This window comes from Moschus berezovskii, chromosome 4 (assembly GCF_049115385.1).
Source record: "Moschus berezovskii isolate FMDL1 chromosome 4, NW_MosBer_1.0, whole genome shotgun sequence".
NCBI lineage: Eukaryota > Metazoa > Chordata > Mammalia > Artiodactyla > Moschidae > Moschus > Moschus berezovskii.
Window position 1 is genome coordinate 31667989 of NC_142463.1, and position 21853 is coordinate 31689841.

Below are 21853 nucleotides of genomic sequence, written 5' to 3' on the forward strand. Positions count from 1 at the left end.
CTTGTTATCACTCCCAACCTAGCCTCTACTGATACCACAGGGAGAGGGTGCCTTATTGCTGAGAGAGTGTGAAAGTCTTGACTCTCCACAAGGTCTGCTCTGGTACTATCCTGATAGGGAGGGGAAGGGACACCTTGTTTTTGCTGGGTGGAGGGCTGGAGTCCGTGCCCCTATGTGGTCTTCACTGACCTTCACTGTAGATGGAATTTGTTACCCTGGCAGGAATGAAAGTCCCAGCTCCCTACTTAACCTTCTTGACCAGCAGAAGGGTTGGGGTGCATCATCACAGCCTGATAAGGGTGGATGTCCAGGCTCCCCACTCAGCCTTGGCTGGTGGTGGTGAGGCCAGTTTGTTATTTTCTGTGACATTTAGCTGGGATAAAGTAGTTGTTGTCTAGAAGCTTTCTGTTTTTCTAGGCTTCCCTTTTACTAGTCCTTTGGCTAGAAAGAGTAGGCTTCTGTTGGAGCTGCTTTGTCTGTGCCCTGTGGTGTTTCTGGGTTGCCAGCTTCTTCATCTCCAAGGCTGGGATATATGAAGCAAGAAGAAAACCCAGGGAATCCACCACTTATCCTTCCTTGGGTCCAGAGGTGCCTAGCTCTTCTACCTTCTTTCTACCTTTTCACAGTGTTCTAGTTTTCCTATGTTTGTATATAAAAATATACAATATAAATATATATGTATATATTTGTTTTAAATATATAATATCCAGGGGTTTTAGTTGTACTTAGCAGGAGGACTAGGGAAAAGTATATGTGCTTCATCCTCTCAGAGCAGAGTTCTCTTGACTTTACATGTATTACCTTCTCAAACACATGGAACAGTTAAACAAAGAAGATATTATACCCATTTAGTAGATGAAGAAACTGAGATTTGTACATCTTTCAAACAGTACGTGTAAAGAGGATGAAACGCATGGGGGAAAGTCAAATGAACATGGACAAGTGGGGATGAAATAGCCTACTGCCTTCCCTTTTGCTGCCTATAGGGTAACCATCCCTTGCCTCTTTAGAGAGGAGCAGTGAAAGGCATGTGGGCTAAATCTTTCCATCCCAGATTAGGGGTCTCTGGCTTCCGCAGAGAATCTCCTGGCAGTCTTCTATCCCATCCCCCACAGGACGCCATCCTGACTGGGGAAGCCCTCACTATCCGTGCCTTTCTCCCTCCCTCCCCGCTTCCAAGTGTCCTTTTCACAGTTACCTCTCAATTACATCAGTGGCTTATTTTCTGAGCGCTTTCTCTTTTCAGTCATAAGCACTCGTCTCTTCAGCAGCACTGAGGGACATAAAGGATTCCTCATTGAAAGACTGAGGAAAGGCCTGGGTTAGCAGCTCCTTCGTTAGGTACCCCAAATGATACCCCCAACAGACCCACCTTGATCATCTGTGGCCTGCAGAGAACACATGCAGGCCTCTGGTCCAGCTTCCTTCCTTCCAATCCTCAGCTTCACCCTACACACGAAGGACCTTGCCTATGTCACCCTCATCCTCTCCTGCCCCACCACAAACAGATCTCTCTGCAGCTCCATCTGTCCTGAGATGGAAGGACCCAGGGAAGAGACCCAAGCAGCATCTTAGAGACCCACCTGCGTGAGGGCACTCTGGGGGTCTCATGAAGTCCAGAGGGAAGCTGCAGGGGAGCATCCCCTTGACCCTGTGAGCACTTAGCTTTGTAGGAAAACATGCAGCTGGAATGCAGTCCAAATGGGGCTCACAACCTTTCTATTCAAAGTGTAGTCTGTGGACCAGTGGCATCAGGGCATCTTTAGAAATGCAGAATCTCTAGCCCAAACCAGATCAATTGACCCAGAATTTACGTTACAACAAGACGCCCAGAAGATTCATGTGAACATTAGAGTTTAAGAACCCTTGCTTTTAAGGCAGGGGCCCAGGCACCCCAACTACGAGGCAGCACTGCCTTCTGGGTTGATGCAGACAGGAGTTCCACTTCTTAAGCTAGTATTTTACAAGCCAGTTTGGAGAATCTAGAGCTTATTCAGTCTAGGAGAAAGTTCTTCCAGTAGTTTTTGACCCCTTATTTCTTGGGGGGAGAATGGAAATTTCAATGGGTTCTAACTCTTACCCATGAACTTCCTAAGCACGTGTTCCCAGGCAAATGACTTCCTCTCCCAGAGCCCTGGGCTTCTTGTCTGTACAATAAAGAGGTTGAAGCAGGGGATCTCTAACTCTCCTTTCAGGGATGTCAAATACTCTTGAATGAGAAGCAGCATAAAACTGTGGGACAAGCATGGATCTTAGAGGCAATCTGGGCCGTTGCACAGTATAGCCCTTCCACATATTACTTGTGTGACCTTATGCAACTCGGTCTAACTTTCAGTTTCCTGTCTCTAAAAGTGGGTGAATACAATGGCTATATCAAAAGGCATGTGCACAGAGGACCTTTAACAGGACTGTGGTCCACAGCACAGCTCAGTAAATACTAGTGTTTATTCTAGCACTAATATTTATGCCTTTTGTAGAGAACTGGTTGATTCTATTGATATAGGCAGAACAAAGACACAGAAACCTGAAGAAATGCTATGAGTTTCTGATTCTTCATCATCTTGCCTGAGATAGTCTCTTTTTTTCACGGAAAGGTCTGAGCTTTGTCAGTAATACCAGAGGCAGTAAGACCCAGCTCCGAACCAGTGGTCAGATCCATTTAATGAATTCTCTGCTCCTATTCAGGTTAAACATGAGGACCTCATTCCCCTAGACTGTTATCTCCCTTCTCCACACACAGAGTTACCAGGGGACTTCAAGACAGACACCAAGAGAAGAGAGATGAAGTTTCTGTGGGAGGAGAAGGAAGAAAACTGAATCACCATAACTTGATTTTCCCTCCCGTATATCTAAAAGGCAAAGTGTCTAAGTAGATTGGTGAAGGAAAGAAGAAAGTAAAGAGCAGGCAGCACTAGGAGCTGGGAGCTAGCACTGATGCACAGCTGGGTTTATTTATATAGTTAAGAGGCTAGAAGAGCAGAAAAAAGAGAACTGTGACAGTAAAGCAGCATGGCTGTTAACATTTAAACCTAGAGTTAACTGGGGGAAATACCATTTTGGAAATATTTTCATTCCATACAGGGCTACAATATTAATTGGCTTAGCACACTTACAATCAGCAAAGTTTTTTGCGGTGCACAGGTTAATGGAGTTGCTGGAGTGTCTCAGATAGGAAATTGTTGCCTCATAATTATGTGGTTCTTCAAATTCAGCACTGAGAAGTGTGGAGAAAAAAAGGTTACTTAAAGCAAAACATTTTTAAAACACATTTTCAAACTCTGGGTATTTTTTTTCCTCATTAGAGAAGTAATATAAGTCAGTCTGGCCAATGTGGTGACCTATGGCCAATATGGAAGGCACACCACCCCCACTTTAAATACAGAAGATTTCTGAATGAAATATAACAATGTAAAGAATTATATCAAGAGCCCATAATTTACCTAGAAATCAGTAAGGTAAAAACCCCCAGGTGCCAGACATAGGAAATTCGCAATTAAAGTGTCAGTGAGAATTGCAGCCAAGGGACTCCATGGGAAATTGGGATCAAATGAAAAAAAAAGGTCCCAGTGACTGGATGGCTGGGGATTAAAACTGTCTGAGCCTCAGGCCTCAACTGAATGGGAAGCTGGAACTGAGCTAAAAGAATAAGGTCCAGGGTCACAAAACGCCATCCCATCTGTAAAACTAATCGTAATAACCATGCACTCTCCCAAGGAACAAGCAGGAAAGCCTCCTATCTGAGGAGGGCAGTTGTAGCTCCAAGAGTCAACCAGGAGAAGGCAGAAACCCTGCAGCCCAGCACCGAGGGGACGGGCTTCTCAATGCAACACTACCTGTGTGTTCCTGAGACACGAAGCCAACCTGCTGTGAGAAGCCAAATCCCCACCACCACCACCACCAGCAGCTCCCCTGTAAAGGAGACCTGAAGTCATTCTGTAAAGACGCTCTCACGCCCATAGCACCTGTGGTTTCCCAAGGGAAGAATCCCCACTCAAAACAGGCTTATAATGGAAAACTGCTAATCACACAAGAAGATGAGCCACTATAGGTAGTCAAATGATCGAATGAAGAGCCCGTTGTTCAGAGTGAAGTAAGCCAGAAAGAGAAAAACAAATATCATACATTGACGCATATATATGGAAACTAGAAAAATAGTACTGATGAAAATATTTGCAGGGAAGGAATGGAAATGCAGACATAAGGAACAGACTTATGGACACAGCAGCAGCAGGGGACGGTAGAACGAACTGAGCAAGCAGCACTGACATGCATACCCTACCACGTGTAGAACAGATAGCTGGTGGGAAAGTGAAAGTTGCTCACTCATGTCCGACTCTTTGTGACCTCACGGACTATACAGTCTATGGAATTCTCCAGGCCAGAATACTGGACTGGGTGGCCTTTCCCTTCTTCAGGGGGTCTTCCCAACCCAGGGATTGAACCTAAGTCTCCCACATTGCAGGCAGACTCTTTACCAGCTGAACACAAGGAAAGCCCAAGTATACTGGAGTGGATAGCCTATCCCATCTCCAGCAGCTCTTTTCTGATTTATTTGACAAATTTCCCTAAAATGTGGCAAATTCTGACCTTGGAATCGAACCAGGGTCTCCTGCATTGCAGGTGGATTCTTTACCAACTGGGCTATCAGGGGCAACAGCTAGTGGAAAGCTGCTGTTTGATACAGGGAACCCAGGCAGGCACTCTGTGGTGATCAAGAGGGGCTGAAGGGGAGAAGGGAGGAAAGTTCACAAGGGAGGGGATACATATAAATAGCTATGACTGATTCACGTTGTTTTACAGCAGGAACCAACACAACACTGTAAAGCAATTACCTTCCAAATAAAAAATAAATTAAAAAAGAATAAAGTAGAATTAAAATGCTAAATAATAATTATTGAAGATCGTGAAACAGGGCTATTGGAATTATTCTCAGCTACTATTCAGGAACAGGATAGAGATTTTGATTATCATTAGACTTAGTTAACTGTGGATGTCAAATTTTGTCACCATAAAAAAGAATAGAAATAGAATATTTAACTTCTTAAGTGGTAGAAGTTCAGTTCGGTCACTCAGTCATGTCCGACTCTTTGCAACCCCATGGACTGCAGCATGCCAGGCCTCCCTATCCATCACTAACTCCTGGAGTTCACCCAAACTCATGTTCATTGAGTCGGTGATGCCAGCCAACCATCTCATCCTCTGTCATCCCCTTCTTCTCCTGCCTTCAATCTTTCCCAGCATCGGGGCCTTTTCAAATGAGTCAGCTCTTCGCATAAGGTGGCCAAAGTATTGGAGTTTCAGCTTCAGCATCAGTCCCTCCAATGAATATTCAGGACTGATTTCCTTTAGGATGAACTAGTTGGATCTCCTCGCAGTCCAAGGGACTCTCAAGAGTCTTCTCCAACACCACAGTTCAAAAGCATCAATTCTTCGGCGATCAGCTTTCTTCACCGTCCAACTCTCACATCCACACATGACCATGGGAAAAACCATAGCCTTGACTAGACAGACCTTGGTTGGCAAAACACTATTTCTGCTTTTTAATATGCTGTCTAGATTGGTCATAACTTTCCTTCCAAGGAGCAAGCATCTTTTAATTTCATGGCTGCAATCAACCATCTACAGTGATTTTGGAGCCCCCAAAAATAAAGTCTGCCACTGTTTCCCCATCTATTTGCCATGAAGTGATAGGACCGGATGCCATGATCTTAGTTTTCTGAATGTTGAGCTTCAAACCAACTTTTTCACTCTCCTCTTTCACTTTCATCAAGAGGCTTTTGAGTTCCTCTTCACTTTCTGCCATCAGGGTGGTGTCATCTTCATATCTGAGGTTATTGATATTTCTCCCGGCAATCTTGACTCCAGCTTGTGCTTCCTCCAGCCCAGCATTTCTCATGATGTACTCTGCATATAAGTTAAATAAGCAGGGTGACGATATACAGCCTTGACGTATTCCTTTTCCTATTTGGAATCAGTCTGTTGTTCCATGTCCAGTTCTAACTGTTGCTTCTTGACCTGCATACAGATTTCTCAAGAGGCAGGTCAGGTGGTCTGGTATTCCCATCTCTTTCAGAATTTTCCACAGTTTGTGGTGATCCACAGAAAGGTTTTGGCATAGTCAATAAAGCAGAAATAGATGTTTTTCTGGAACTCTCTTGCTTTTGCGATGATCCAGTGGATGTTGGCAATTTGATCTCTGGTCCCTCTGCCTTTCTTAAAACCAGCTTGGACATCTGGCAGTTCACGGTTCACATATTGCTGAAGCCTGGCTTGGAGAATTTTGAGCATTACTTTACTAGTATGTGAGATAAGCGCAATTATGCAGTAGTTTGAGTATTCTTTGGCATTGCCTTTCTTTGGGATTGGAATGAAAACTGACCATTTCCAGTCCTGTGGCCACTGCTGAGTTTTCCAAATTGGCTGGCATATTGAGTGAACCACTTTCACAGCATCATCTTTTAGGATTTTAAATAACTTAACTATTATATTTTAAATAGCTAACTATTATGAGCTAATTCCATTACCTTCTCTAGCTTTGTTCATAGTGATACTTCCTAAGGCCCACTTGACTTCACATTCCAGGATGTCTGGCTCTAGGTGAGTGATCACACCATCATGATTATCTGGGTCGAGAAGATCTTTTTTGTACAGTTTTTCTGCGTATTCTTGCCACCTCTTCTTAATATCTTCTGCTTCTGTTAGGTCCATACCATTTCTGTCCTTTATCATGCCCATCTTTGCATGAAATGTTCCCTTAGTATCTCTAATATTCTTGAAGAAATCTCTAGTCTTTCCCATTCTATTGTTTTCCTCTAAGTGGTAGAAGGAAAATACTAAATGAGAAAACTCAAATATTAAGAAGTCAGGAAAGGAAAAGTGCACATAAGGAATTGTATGGTAAGTCTAAAATATAAAGTATAATAGGAAAAAGTCCAGACTGATCAAGAATCACAAAAAATGCACATAGATTAGTCTACTGTTAGGAAAATGGAGAGTATCTGACTTGATGTTGCAAAAATCTTGCTAATGCTGATAAAAATTGCCAGATAAACCAAAGTGCCCATATCAATGGAGAAAGAGTGTAAAGCAAACTTTCCAAAAGAAAGCTTCAGTTCAGCTCAGTTCAGTCGCTAAGTCCTGTCCGACTCTTTGCGACCCCATGAATCACAGCACGCCAGGCCTCCCTGTCCATCACCTACTCCTGGAGTTCACTCAAACTCATGTTCATCAAGTCGGTGATGCCATCCAGCCATCTCATTCTCTGTCGTCCCCTTCTCCTCCCGCCCCCAACCTTTCCCAGCATCAGAGTCTTTTCCAGTGAGTCAACTCGTCGCATGAGGTGGCCAAAGTATTGCAATTTCAGCTTTAGCATCAGTCCTTCCAATGAACACCCAGGATTGATCTCCTCTAGAATGGACTGGTTGGATCTCCTTGCAGTCCAAGGGACTCTCAAGAGTCTTCTCCAGCACCACAGTTCAAAAGCATCAATCCTTCGGCGATCAGCTTTCTTCACAGTCCAACTCTCACATCCATACATGACCACGGGAAAAACCATAGCCTTGACTAGACAGACCTTTGTTGGCAAAGTAATGTCTCTGCTTTTTAATATACTATCAAGGTTGGTCATAACTTTCCTGCCAAGGAGTAAGCGTCTTTTAATTTCATGGCTGCAATCAGCATCTGCAGTGATTTTGGAGCCCAAAAAATAAAGTCTGACACTGTTTCCCCATCTATTTCCCATGAAGTGATGGGACCAGATGCCATGATCTTTGTTTTCTGAATGTTGAGCTTCAAGCCAACCTTTTCACTCTCCTCTTTCACTTTCATCAAGAGACTTTTGAGTCCCTCTTCACTTTCTGCCATAAGGGTGGTGTCATCTGCATACCTGAGGTTATTGATATTTCTCCCAGCAGTCTTGATTCCAGCTCATGCTTCTTCCAGCCCAGCATTCCTCATGATATACTCTGCATATAAGTTAAATAAGCAAGGTGACAATATACAACCTTGACATACTCCTTTTCCTATTTGGAACCAGTCTGTTGTTCCATGTACAGTTCTGACTGTTGCTTCCTGACCTGCATACAGGTTTCTCAAGAGGCAGCTCAGGTGGTCTGGGATTCCCATCTCTTTCAGAATGTTCCACAGTTTATTGTGATCCACACAGTCAAAGGCTTTGGCATAGTCAATGAAGCAGAAATAGATGTTTTTCTGGAACTCTCTTGCTTTCTCCATGATCCAGCAGATGTTGGCAATTTGATCTCTGGTGCCTCTGCCTTTTCTAAAACCTGCTTGAACATCTGGGAGTTCACAGTTCACATATTGCTGAAGCCTGGCTTGGAGAATTTTGAGCATGACTTTACTAGCGTGTGAGATGAGTACAATTGTGTGGTAGTTTGAGTATTCTTTGGCATTGCCTTTCTTTGGGATTGGAATGAAGACTGACCTTTTCCAGTCCTGTGGCCACTGCTGAGTTTTCCAAATCTGCTGGCATATTGATTGCAGCACTTTCACAGCATCTTCTTTCAAGATTTGAAATAGCTCAACTGGAATTCTATCACCTCCACTAGCTTTGTTCGTAGTGATGCTTTTTAAGGCCCATTTGACTTCACATTCCAAGATGTCTGGCTCTAGGTCAGTGATCACGTTATCATGATTATCTTGGTCGTGAAGATCTTTTTTGTACAGTCCTTCTGTGTATTCTTGCCACCTCTTCTTAATATCTTCTGCTTCTGTTAGGTCCATACCATTTCTGTCCTTTATCGAGCCCATCTTTGAATGAAAATTTCCCTTGGAATCTCTAATTTTCTTGAAGAGATCTCTTGTTTTTCCTATTCTGTTGTTTTCCTCTATTTCTTTGCATTGATCGCTGAGGAAGGCTTTCTTATCTCTCCTTGCTATTCTTTGGAACTCTGCATTCAGTTGCTTATATCTTTCCTTTTCTCCTTTGCTTTTCACTTCTCTTCTTTTCACAGCTATTTGTAAGGCCTCCTCAGACAGCCATTTTGCTTTTTTGCATTTCTTTTCCATTGGGATGGTCTTGGTCCCTGTCTCCTGTATAGTGTCACGAAACTAATATCAGATCACACTTTAGCATGACTGATCAAGACAATGAGGGAAGGCACACGCATATCTGTACACACACAAATTACAGATACGAAAGGGGACAAAACTACAGTTTGCTTCAGATTTTCAGAAGTCTAAGAAAATATCAAGATCAGCTCTCTGCCAATAAATTTGAAATTTTAGGGAAATTTGGCAAATTAGTAGGGAAATATAAAATTACCACAGTGACTGAAGAAGAACCTGAGAGACTAGAAGGCCAACAAACCATTAAAGGGTTGGAGTCAACAGCACTCACCCCACCTCCACATTCAATGCATCTCTCTCCTTTTCATCCACTATGTTTTATGAGAAAATCTTAGCAAAGTTTCAGAGGACAGAAAAAAAGAAAAACTACTTTACTCATTTTCAGAGGACAGTGTAATTTTGATATGAAAATCACAAAAAGTTCAAACAATGAAATAAAAATAAAGCCCAGTTTCATGTAAGAAAATATAGCCCAAACTCATTAAGTACTAAATAAATGAATTAGTATTAAAATCAATTTAAGAATAACTAAAGTTTATTCCAACTTCAGGCATGGCTCAACATCATAAAATCGATCACTGCAATGAATCACATTGAAACAACAAGAGAGAAAAACTCATAACTATTTTAATAGATATAAAATTTCAATGTAGATAAATTCTCTCAATAGGTTAAATGCCAACAAATAGCACCCTTAATAATGAAGTCTAATAAACTTCAGTTGATATCTAAACTCTATTGGGAATGCCTGAAATAGGAAAAAGTCAAATCCATAGAAAATTGAACAAAAGGATATGACAGACATCATAGAAGAAACAAATTGATCATTTACAAAAGTAAATTTGAAGTCTTATGGTTAACAGGAAGATGGAGTCAAGACAATGAGAATTTCATTTACATCCATCAACTTAGCAAGAATCCCCCAATTGGAAAAGCACACCACATTTGGCAAGAACACAGAGAAACTCTTTATACTGGTTTAAAGGACAGCCATTTTGAGAGATAAGTTTTCAATACCTATTATAGTAAAACTGAAGTTTCTTATTTACTATTATTTAGCAATTTCTACTTTAAGTAAATAACCTAGAGAAACTTGCTTATATTCACCTGGAAATACATGAGGATGATCACTGCAATATCATTGGAAAATGTGAGGATAAGAAACAATTTCAATGTCCCTCAGTCAGAAAATACATGAATTATGATACATTCAGAGGTTAAAGCGTCTGCCCGCAGTACGGGAGATGCGGGTTCGATCCCTGGGTAGGGAAGATCCCCCCTGGAGAAGGAAATGGCAACCCACTCCAGTATTCTTGCCTGGAAAATCCCATGGAGGGAGGAGGCTGGTAGGCTACAATCCACGGGGTCGTAAAGAGTCAGACACGACTGAGTGACTTCACTTTCACTTTCTTTCACATGATGAAATATATATATAGCATGCAATTAAAAAGAATAAACTATGTACATGCATCAGCATAGACAGACTATGAAAACAGCTTTGAAAAAATTCAAGTTTCAGAAGGATAAACAAGATGCTGTTCATACAAAAATGTAAAATTCTGTATCTTTCACAGATATCTTAGATTGTAGCTGAAGAATAAGAAATACAAATGGATACACTCTAATATTCATAGTTGGAGTTGCTCTTGGAAGAAAGAAACAGGACTAGGGAGTGAAAGGAAGAGGGCTTCCTATAATTGCATCAACAGCAAACGGAAAACCACTTCTTCACCCTGGACTGTGGATAGGAGAGAGACAAACAAATCACCCATAATCCTTCCACCATCACACAATGAGCTCTTTTCATCTTGGTATTCTTCCAGATTTCCGCCCTATTTCTACAGCTATAGACAATGAAAAGCCTGGATTTCCTCCTTTGTTTCCCTACATTTTGTTTTATATTGTAAGCATATTCCACTCGATTCCCTATCTATATTTGACCACTTTGGTTATTTCAGGTTTTTCTTTCATAATCTCTGTAATATTTTAAGATATGTATGAACAGTCATTTTGCTGAAGAGGAAAAATTATGAACTCTAATGCATCAGTAATTTCTCCCCTCACTCTTTTGTCCCCCCCCGCCGCATAAAATAATCAAGAGAAATGTTCTTAAATTATAGACTATGCCATGCATCTTATGCTCCAGTGACCTAACAATCTCCATGGGTCTATGGTAAATTAACTTTATTAATTAGAAACAATTTGTGGAGATGTTGAAAGAAGATGTCTAATCAATTTCTTGAACTACTTTTGTCAGAAATGAATAAATGTCTGACTTCAGATAATCAGAGAAAATTTCAACAGAGCATAAAAAGTCATCTTTCAGATCACTTGTCTTTATAGAGCGGCAGTCCTAGGATTTATGTTAAAAAGGAAAAAAGACACTATACATGTATTTAAACTTCCTTTTCTGCCATCTGAGAATGTCTTTCATCTTTTTCCTGGTCCATTAAAACAAGATCTGAGATACACCTTGATTTAATATGACATGGGTCAATATAATGAACCTGGATTTCTGGGAATAAATAATTCTATAATTTAAATATATCTATATTTCAATTTCTTTGTTTCCACATTTATTAAAATAATTGCATGCAGTCTGTATCTAGGACTTTAGACATCACTGAGAGGCAACACAGAATTACTGACAGACTCGGAGCTTGGGGTCAGACGAATTTGAATTTGAATCATCTCTCTTCCATTTTCTAGTTTTAAAAGTATTGAATAAATACCTTAAATCTTCAGTTTCCTACTCCACAAAACAGTAATAATAAAATCTACTTGAAAGGTATACTATAGATATTTAATGAAATATCTGCCCTCTGCATATAGGCATTCCACCAAAATTGTGCTACAAATTTATTATATTATTAAAATTCCAGTATTTTAAAAAAGAAGTGTTGAGTTTTGCATTTTGGAAAGTTCCCTTTATTACTTGCATATAGCATCAGGTTTTTATCTTTTCTCCCTTTCTTATAGAAAACCTCTAGTAATTTAAATATTACATAATAAAACATGAATGTTTCTTAATGATACCTTCAACATTATGTTCCTGGAGAAATAAGAACTCTGTAAATGCAGTGGAAATGTTAAAGATGACTTATAAAAGCAAATATTTTCTAACTGTATTTGGACCCTTAGAAACCTATCTTCTAAACAGATTTTTGGACTCTCTGGATGAAACACAGACTTGTGACTTCCTCTCATGGTTGTTTCCACTCGCCACATCCACCCCTGGGCCACCACCCTCCTTTGAAGAAAATAATTAATCAACCTCTGTATCAGACTGTACATGCTTGGGAAGCAGCTAGCTTCATATTCAAACACCTATTCACTTGGTCAAACAGTGAAGTTTTCCACGACAGGATCAGCTGCTAATTGTTGAGGGTACTACATGCTGGACACTGTACCTAGATTCATCCCATCTACCTCTCACTGGTCGTGTGATCTCACTGGTTGGGTCATCAGCAGTTCAGTGGTGGAATAACTGAGTTAACAGGTGGGAAATGCCTGACAGGTACATTTCCATGCTCATCTTCTCCTATGCTACACTGCTTGCTGCTGCTGCTAAGTCACTTCAGTCGTGTCCGACTCTGTGTGACCCCATAGACGGCAGCCCACCAGGCTCCCCCGTCCCTGGGATTCTCCAGGTAAGAACACTGGAGTGGGTTGCCATTTCCTTCTCCAATGAGTGAGAGTGAAAGTGAAAGTGAAGTCGCTCAGTCGTGTCTGACCCTTAGCGACCCCACGGACTGCAGCCTACCAGGCTCCTCCATCCATGGGATTTTCTAGGCAACAGTACTGGAGTGGCTTGCCATTGCCTTCTCCGACACTGCATGAGGAAGAGTCAAAAAGTTTCGCTGCAAGACAGTTCTGGAAAATCTAAAGAACCTGAATTAAAAAAGAAAAGACAGACTTACACAACAAAACCAGTGTGCTCTACTTCTCATCTGTTTTATTAGGGGTGTGGACCTAAGTTGAAAATCCAACTTATTCCATTTTTTTCATTGGTCCACCAGTTCTAGAAATAGGAAGAAGAGTTGTAGCTTAACCAGCAGCTGCTCCCTGTGACATTCTACAGGTTCCTGGTGACAAGGAAGGATGAGACCATCTGATCTCTCAATTACCCTAAGTCCCAAAGTGGAAAAGTTTCTATCTCCAATAAATACTTCTTGTAAGATTAACCTCCCCATAGGCTTTTACCCTAAGAAATTCCTGAATGAAAGAATTAATTCTTGAATCAAATGACTGGTAATTACACTACAAATAATGGCATCCATTCTTTCTAAACTGGATCTCAAAATACATTTGTGCGAGGTTTACAAAACTGCATGGAAAAATTTTATTTATATTTTTCCTCATAAGCTATTCCAACCTCTGTCTTCTAAATATTAGATAATGGTTAAAGATGAAGTAGTTGACCAGAATGGCTATAAGGAGAGACACACTTCTGGAAATAGAGGCTTTTAGGGTGTCATCTCCACACCTCTAGCCAGCTTTACCTGGCTGTGACCCTCATACATAGTTGGATCCAAGTCTCTTCTTCCTTTAATCCTGTTTCTGTTGAGGATGAGATGATTGTCATTATGCTGCGTTTAGCACAGTGCTTGGCACAAAGAGTTCACTACTTCCATTGTCAGTGATATTTACTACCATTTCCCCCTCTACACACATCAACCACTTGGACTTTTGCTTCTACTGCCTCTGCCACCAGTTCTTCCACTTCTACCATTTTTACAGACACATACACATACCTCTACATATACATCTTTGTATATGATTTTACCATCATTTTATATATGATTTTATGTATCCTATATATGTTTATGTACATACACATGTATACACGTGTGTGTATGCATGCCCAATTTCTACTCCTGCATGTTTCATAACTTTAAAGATTCTACTACGACTCTACAATAGCATCAACAACAAACAATGTCATTCAGCCCTGGACACTAGGTATTTGTTTCTAACTCATGAGTGGGTAAGTCAACTCTCTGTATATAAGAGCTACAAAACTACAATGACTAAAGGGATGGTTAATTTTATGTGTCAACTTGACTGGTCACAGAGTGTCCTGATAAATATTATTTCTAGAACTGTTTAGAGGGTGTTTCTGAATGAAGTTAGCATTTGAGTCAGTGGGTTCAGTAGAGCAGACTGCCCTCCCTAATACAAGTAGGCATCATGCAATCCACTGAGGGTCTGAACAGAACCAAAGGAGGAGGAAAGAGGAATTCACCCAATTTGTCCTGGCTCATCTGTTGATCTGGATCATGTCAACTCATCTTCTCCTGCCCTTAGACTGGTATTTATACCATTGGCTACCCTGTTCTCAGGCTGTTGGACTTGGAATTATACCACTGACTTTTCTGCTTATAGATGGCACATCATGGGACTTCTTGGCCTCTATAACTGTGTGAGCCAATTCCTCATACTTAATAAATGATGAAATATTATATATGTAATATATGCAATCTAATATGTAATACATAAATACATAAAATACATATCCTACTGGTTCTGTTCCTCTGGAGAACCCTGACTAATACAATGACCAGATTAATGTTATTAGAGCAATCTCAGTTTCAGGAGTAATATTATTAACTTTGAAACTACTTTGTCAAACCACTGATCTCATTCATAAGGAGGGCATGTTAACAATAATAATAGCTAATAACTTTTATTCCCTTACTTCGTGCTAGGCACTGTTCCAAGTATATTTCTCAATTTATTTGATTCTCAAGTGACCCTATGAACAAACTTTCACTTTTTCCATGTTCAAATGAGAAAACTGAGGCACAATCCAGGTCACAGAGTAGTAAGCAACAGAGCAGAGATTAGAAACTAGATATTTGAGTGCAGAATCTTGGGTCCCAATCACTCTGTTATAGAATTTCTCAGAAAAATGGAAGCACCAGCTGAGGTCCAACAGAGCATGAACAGCTCCCACAGCAATGGAAGGCATTACAGGAGGAGGTCATTGGCACACACCGCAGAGAGGACCCAAGAGGACCAAACAAACTATGAAGCAAAGCCATGACGAGAGACCATCATGTGTGCTGAAGATGGGGAGGTACGGAAGCTCTGAGATTTTTCACTCATTAACTCACTTGCCCTCATTCCCTCTTTGACCAAAATCTGCTCATGCTAATGTTATATATGTTCCCTCCCTGAATCCTCTCAGTAGCACATGTGGAAACTGAGGCTTGGAGAGCTTCAGTAACTCACTCAAGACAGCACTACTGTGGGTCAGGAAAACAGGCCTTCTAATTCCTAGTCCATTGCTCTTTTCCTTCAAACTACAGCTGGTTTTAGAAAAGGCAGAGGAACCAGAGATCTAATTGCCAACATCCGCTGGATCATCGAGAAAGCAAGAGAGTTCCAGAAAAACATCTATTTCTGCTTTATTGACTATGCCAAAGCCGTTGACTGTGTGGATCACAATAAACTGTGGAAAATTCTGAAAGAGATGGGAATACCAGACCACCTGACCTGCCTCTTGAGAAATCTGTATGCAGGTCAGGAAGCAACAGTTAGAACTGGACATGGAACAACAGACTGATTCTAAATAGGGAAAGGAGTACGTCAAGGCTGTATACTGTCACCCTGCTTATTTAACTTATATGCAGAGTACATCATGAGGAACACTGGGCTGGAAGAAGCACAGGCTGGAATCAAGATTGCCGGGAGAAAGATCAATAACCTCAGATATGCAGATGACACCACCCTTATGGCAGAAAGTGATGAACTAAAGAGTCTCTTGATGAAAGTGAAAGAGGAGAGTGAAAAAGTTGGCTTAAAGCTCAACATTCAGAAAACTAAGATCATGGCATCCTCCTATCACTTCATGGCAAATAGATGGGGAAACAGTGGCTGACTTTATTTTGGGGGGCTCCAAAATCACTGCAGATGGTGAAATTAAAAGATGCTTACTCCTTGGAAGGAAAGTTATGACCAACCTAGATAGCATATTAAAAAGCAGAGACATTACTTTGTCAACAAAAGTCCATCTAGTCAAGGCTATGGTTTTTCCAGTGGTCATGTATGGATATGAGAGTTGGAGTATGAAGAAAGCTGAGCGCCAAAGAATTGATGCTTTTGATCTGTGGTGTTGGAGAAGACTCTTGAGAGTCCCTTGGACTGCCTCGTATGCAGGGTTATCATTATCATCTTTCTAAATCCTATATATATGCGTTAGTATACTGTATTGGTGTTTTTCTTTCTGGCTTACTTCACTCTATATAATAGACTCCAGTTTCATCCACCTCATTAGAACTGATTCAAATGCATTCTTTTTAATTGCTGAGTAATACTCCATTGTGTAAATGTACCACAGCTTTCTTATCCATTCGTCTGCAGATGGACATCTAGGTTGCTTCCATGTCCTGGCTATTATAAACAGTACAGCGATGAACATTGGTATACATGTATCTCTTTCAATTCTGGTTTCCTCGGTGTGTCTGCCCAGCAGTGGGATTGCTGGGTCGTATGGCAGTTCTATTTCCAGTCTTTTAAGGAATCTCCACACTGTTCTCCATAGTGGTTGTCCTAGTTTGCAGTCCCACCAACAGTTTAAGAGGGTTCCCCTTTCTCCACACCCTCTCCAGCATTTATTGCTTGTAGACTTTTGGATAGCAGCCATTCTGACTGGTGTGAAATGGTACCTCATTGTGGTTTTGATTTGCATTTCTCTGATTATGAGTGATGTTGAGCATCTTTTCATGTGTTTGTTAGCTATCTGTATGTCTTTTTTGGAGAAATGTCTGTTTAGTTCTTTGGCCCAAAAGAGACACAGGTGTATAGAACAGTCTTTTGGACTCTGTGGGAGAGGGCGAGGGTGGGATGATTTGGGAGAATGTCATTGAAACATGTATATTATCATATGTGAAATGAATCGCCAGTCCAGGTTTGATGCATGAGACAGGATGCTCAGGGCTGAACCAGACAGATGGGATGGGGAGGGAGGTTAGAGGGGGTTCAAGATGGGGAACACATGTACACCCGGGGCAGATTCATGTCAATGTATGGCAAAACCAATACAATATTGTAAAGTAATCAGCCTCCAATTAAAATAAATAAATTAAAAAAAGAAAAAAGAGAGTCCCTTGGACTGCAAGGAGATCCAACCAGTCCATCCTAAAGGAGATCAGTCCTGGGTGTTCATTGGAAGGACTGATGCTGAAGCTGAAACTCCAATACTTCGGCCACCTGATGTGAAGAGCTGACTGATTTCAAAAGACCCTGATGCTGGGAAAGACTGAGGGCAGGAGGAGACGGGGACGACAGAGAATGAGATGGCTGGATGGCATCACCGACTCGATGGACATGGGTTTGAGTGAACTCCGGGAGTTGGTGATGGACAGGGAGGCCTGGTGTGCTGCAATTCAGGGGGTCACAAAGAGTTGAACACGACTGAGCGACTGAACTGAACAGGAACAAGGGAAAATAAGAAATGAAAATGATGAAGCCCAGAGTGATGGTGAAGGTCACGGAGCTTAAAAGTGGGTTTTAGATGATATTTTTCAAAATTTCGTTAGGCTAATCCAATGGTTTCACAGATCAATTCTTCTATATAGCAATCATTATATGGGGAACATGTGACAAGGCAGTTACTATATTTCTCTATGCCTGATATTATCACTTATAAGAATAGCATTACTTAACCTTAATAGTATTACTTAACAGAATCAATGAAATCACTGATGAACTTAGAAATGACTCTTTAAACGGACCCTGACTTCTACTAATGCAACCACTAAGCAATTTCTCAATAATCCAGTGGCAACTTTTACCACATGAATAAAAGATGACCCCACACCCTCATTTTTATTATTAAGGCCAACCTTTAAAATACCTGAATTTCAAATTTCAGGGTGTCTGCTTTGAGGTGGGATATCATATCTGAGAACATTTGTTTTAAGAAGTGAAAGGCAGGGTCATCCTCTGAGCTACTGGCAGGCTTTCCTAGGAAACAGACCTCCTGAAACCAGCCACTGCCTGCAGCCCTAGACCTTGTTACAGACAAACCCTGCTACTCCAAACACACAACAAATCGCTGCCATTTATCAAGTGTTTACAACACTGCTGGGCACTTTGTGGAATTATAGATACATATCTTGATCCTCACAGCGACCCAAAAAGGTAGGATTTATTGATTTCTCCATTTTCCCATGTGAGGAAATCGGAGGCCCAGAGATATTAAATAACTCTTCTAAGATCACACAGCTAGTGTGGAGCTCAAAATATAAATCTAAGGCTATCTGACTGCAAAGTCTATGCTCTTAACTCCTTATAACACATTCCTTTGATCTTATCTTCAAGTATTGTTGTGTTGTTCAATTTAAACAAATCACAAAATTATGCAGCTGGTAAGAAAGAAGTATTTGATTCTCTCCCTGTTTTCAAAGAATTTATAATTTAGACAGGGAGCTGAACTACACCCAAGAATCTAGAAAATAACAAAAACAGACTGTATATAACTGAGTCTCACGCTAAGAACCATCTAAGTCCATTGTATTATTCAGCCAGTATTGGCTGAACTATTGTTACATGCTACACAGACTGCCACTATGCATTCTAATTATGTCAAGTTACCTTGGTTCCTCAACACACCAGGATGTTTCTTGCCTCTGGGCTTTTGTATGTGTGGTTCCTCTGCTTGTAACTACCTTACCTCCAATGTCCTTTCCACAAACATTCACTTATTCTTTTTTTTTTTTCCAGTTTGGTAATTTCCTTTATTATGATGACTAACAAGTGACTAGGTCTTTTTTTACATTACTTTTTTTATTGGAGTACAGTTGCTTTACAATGTTGTGTTAGTTCCTACTGTACAGCAAAGTGAATCAGCCATACATATACATGTATCCTCTTTTTTTTGAATTTCTTTCCCATTTAGGTTACCACAGAGTATTGCGTAGAGTTCTCTGTGCTATACAGTAGCTCTTACTTATTCTTTAAGACACTAATTAAGTATCATTTTTCTCTAGTCCTTCAACAGTTTATTCTCCACACAGCAGCCAGGACGATCTTTTAAAAAGATAGCTTAGACCTTGTCACAATCTTGCTTATGTTATTTAATTTAAAAACAACAAAACAATGTTAATTCACATTGATGTATGGCAAAAATCATCACAATATCATAAAGTAGCTATATTCTAATTAAAAACAAAACAAAACATCGAATGCCTCACCTGTATGATCTCAGCCCTAGCCACCTCTCCAAACTCCTTCCTCTGACCCTCTTTCTCCCTCGTTAGTACTCTAACCACACTGGCCTCCTCTCTGTTTTACAAGGATGCTATCCACTTGCCTACATCAAGGACTTTGCAAATGCTGTTCCTGCTTCCTGGAATGTTCCTGTATGGCCAGCTACCTCTCAACCACTAGGATTCACCTTAGCAGTGTGGCCATGTCAAGTTATTTAGCCTGTGACTCAAGTTTTCTCATTTATAAAATCTATAATAGTTGTGTCTACTTCTTAAAGATTGTCACAAATGAAATCATTTACAACTTAGAATGGACACTATGTCAGCATTAACTGCTATTTCTAATACTGTCATTGTTTCATTGTTGTCACAATGGCTCCCTAGGCTATCTGACTATTTCTACCTGCTTCTCCACTATATGTTATTTATACAGCATCCAGATTGATCTTCCCCAAATAAATGTAAGCTCACTACCTGGATTAAAACTCCTCTGGCTTCCCAATGCATTTAGAGCAAAATCCAAACTCAGTCCATGGCTTCTAAGAATCACCACTGCCACTGCCCTAGCACACTGTGTTTTAGCTCTACTCCTTGCCTTTTTGGTTCTTGAAACTCATCAAGAGTGGTTCTTCCTTGAGAACGCACCCCAGCTGTCTCTCCCTTGGAACATCTTCTGGACCCTCCATGACGGGGTCCTCACCATTGAGGTCTCAGCCCAAATGTCACCACCTCAGGAAGGCTTTTCCTGATGGTCCTCTAACTCCTTGGTTTCATTTCCAATCCCATTTTGTTATTCTAATATGCTTTAATTTTTTTTTTTTTATAAAAGTAGACTCACAGATACAGAAAACAAACTAGAGGTTACCAGTTGTAGGGGGAGGGTCAATATATGGGTGGGGAAGAAGGAGGTATAAACTATTGGATGTAAGGTAGGCTACAATGATATATTACACAACGGAGGGAATATAGCCAATATTTGTAATAACTAAGTGGAGTGTAGGGCTTCCCTGGTGGCTCAGAGGTTAACACGTCTGCCTCCAATGCAGGAGACCCGGGTTCGATCCCTGGGTCGGGAAGATCCCCTGGAGAAGGAAATGGTAACCCACTCCAGTATTCTTGCCTGGAGAATCCCATGGACGGAGAAGCCTGGTAGGCTACAGTCCACGGGGTCTCAAAGAGTCGGACATGACTGAGTGACTGAACAGAACAAAAGTGGAGTGTAACCTTTAAAACTTATATATATTTTTTCTCATAGCATTTACCACTGTTCAAGTAAGAACTACAGCCATATCTTATTTGACCACGTCATTTCTCTGTTATCATTATTTTACTTGAGTGAGTTAGGAAAGGCATTCATTCCCTGGGATCTATTCTTGCTAGGCATAACATAGGTCCTAGACACGATCACATAATCTGCTCAACCCTAGAAGACACTTGTATTCCCCACTCTGTGTTGGGTAGAAATACCAAAAACAAAACACAAAAGTATGTTCCAAAGTACTAGGTTGAAGGAGGCCATCCAGACATTGAAAACAGGCTTCTATTATCTTTTAAAGACTACTGTCAAAATGAAAATCAAAATTAAATGTTTGGGAGAGAATATGGTGTGGACTCTTAAGATCTACCCACAGACCCTCACATGAGAGAAGCATTGTACTGTCTAAATCTATTCTCCTGAAATAAAGAGCTTCTCTCTGTTAGTGTCTGAATCAGAGATTTCCTGACTCAGGACTCCCCTCTGACTCTTAATAGGAAAACACCCATAGTTATAGCTAATGAATAAAATATTAGCCAACAGTCAACTCTGCTAAGTCCTGACATAGACCCAGGGCTGATTGCTGCCCTGGGACTAACCTGCTTTGCTCACACACACAAATAGAAGCTGCTTATTCAAGAGGCATGCCAACTAGCTTGGTTTGCGTGAAAGAGTGATGACAAAGGATAAACTCCAAAGAGTCATTTCATTAATGTGATATTAATATTCTAGAGAGAAGAAAAAAGGGGAGAGGCCAAGGGTTGAAAAAGCTAAGACTCACTGATCATCTTCTGTGTACTCCCGAGCTTTATATAATCTATATCATTAGTCTTTGTGACAATCAGTGAAGTAAATATTACTATGTTCACTTTAGAGACATGCATTTCAAAGTTCTGAGCTGTTCAATGACTTGTATTAGGGGCGGGGTTGAACCCATGCTAATTTGACTCTGGGCCTGTACTTGGCTCCATTACACAATGCCGCTTATATGTAATACACAGTATAAAAGGGCTTAGAAGTAAAAATGGCTATTGTAAATGCACTGAGTTCCTAAAAAGAGGATTACAAAATATATCCGCAGAGATACAGCAAAAACACAGACACCTGTTTTGTGAATAATGGTTAAAAACAATGAGAGTTTGAGATTAGGGAAGAATGTAGCCCTTAAGATATTTTAAAAAACATCATGTAAAGAAAAATGACCCAGAGGGAGGATAAGGGGAAGAGGGAGGAGGGAGGTTCAGGAAGGGGACCTCATGTACACCCAGGGCGGATTCATGTCAATGTATGGCAAAAC

The 21853-nt window shown here is 40.7% G+C and overlaps 1 protein-coding gene across 1 annotated transcript in view; it reads right to left on the minus strand.

Annotated features, from left to right (window-relative positions):
• Nucleotides 1–21853, minus strand: part of FYB2 (FYN binding protein 2) — a 133352-nt gene that overhangs the window by 45373 nt on the left and 66126 nt on the right. Inside the window, exon 5 of the mRNA XM_088834996.1 lies at nucleotides 3114–3214. Coding sequence (XP_088691122.1) covers nucleotides 3114–3214 — 101 coding nt within the window. The remainder of the gene's footprint in view (nucleotides 1–3113; nucleotides 3215–21853) is intronic.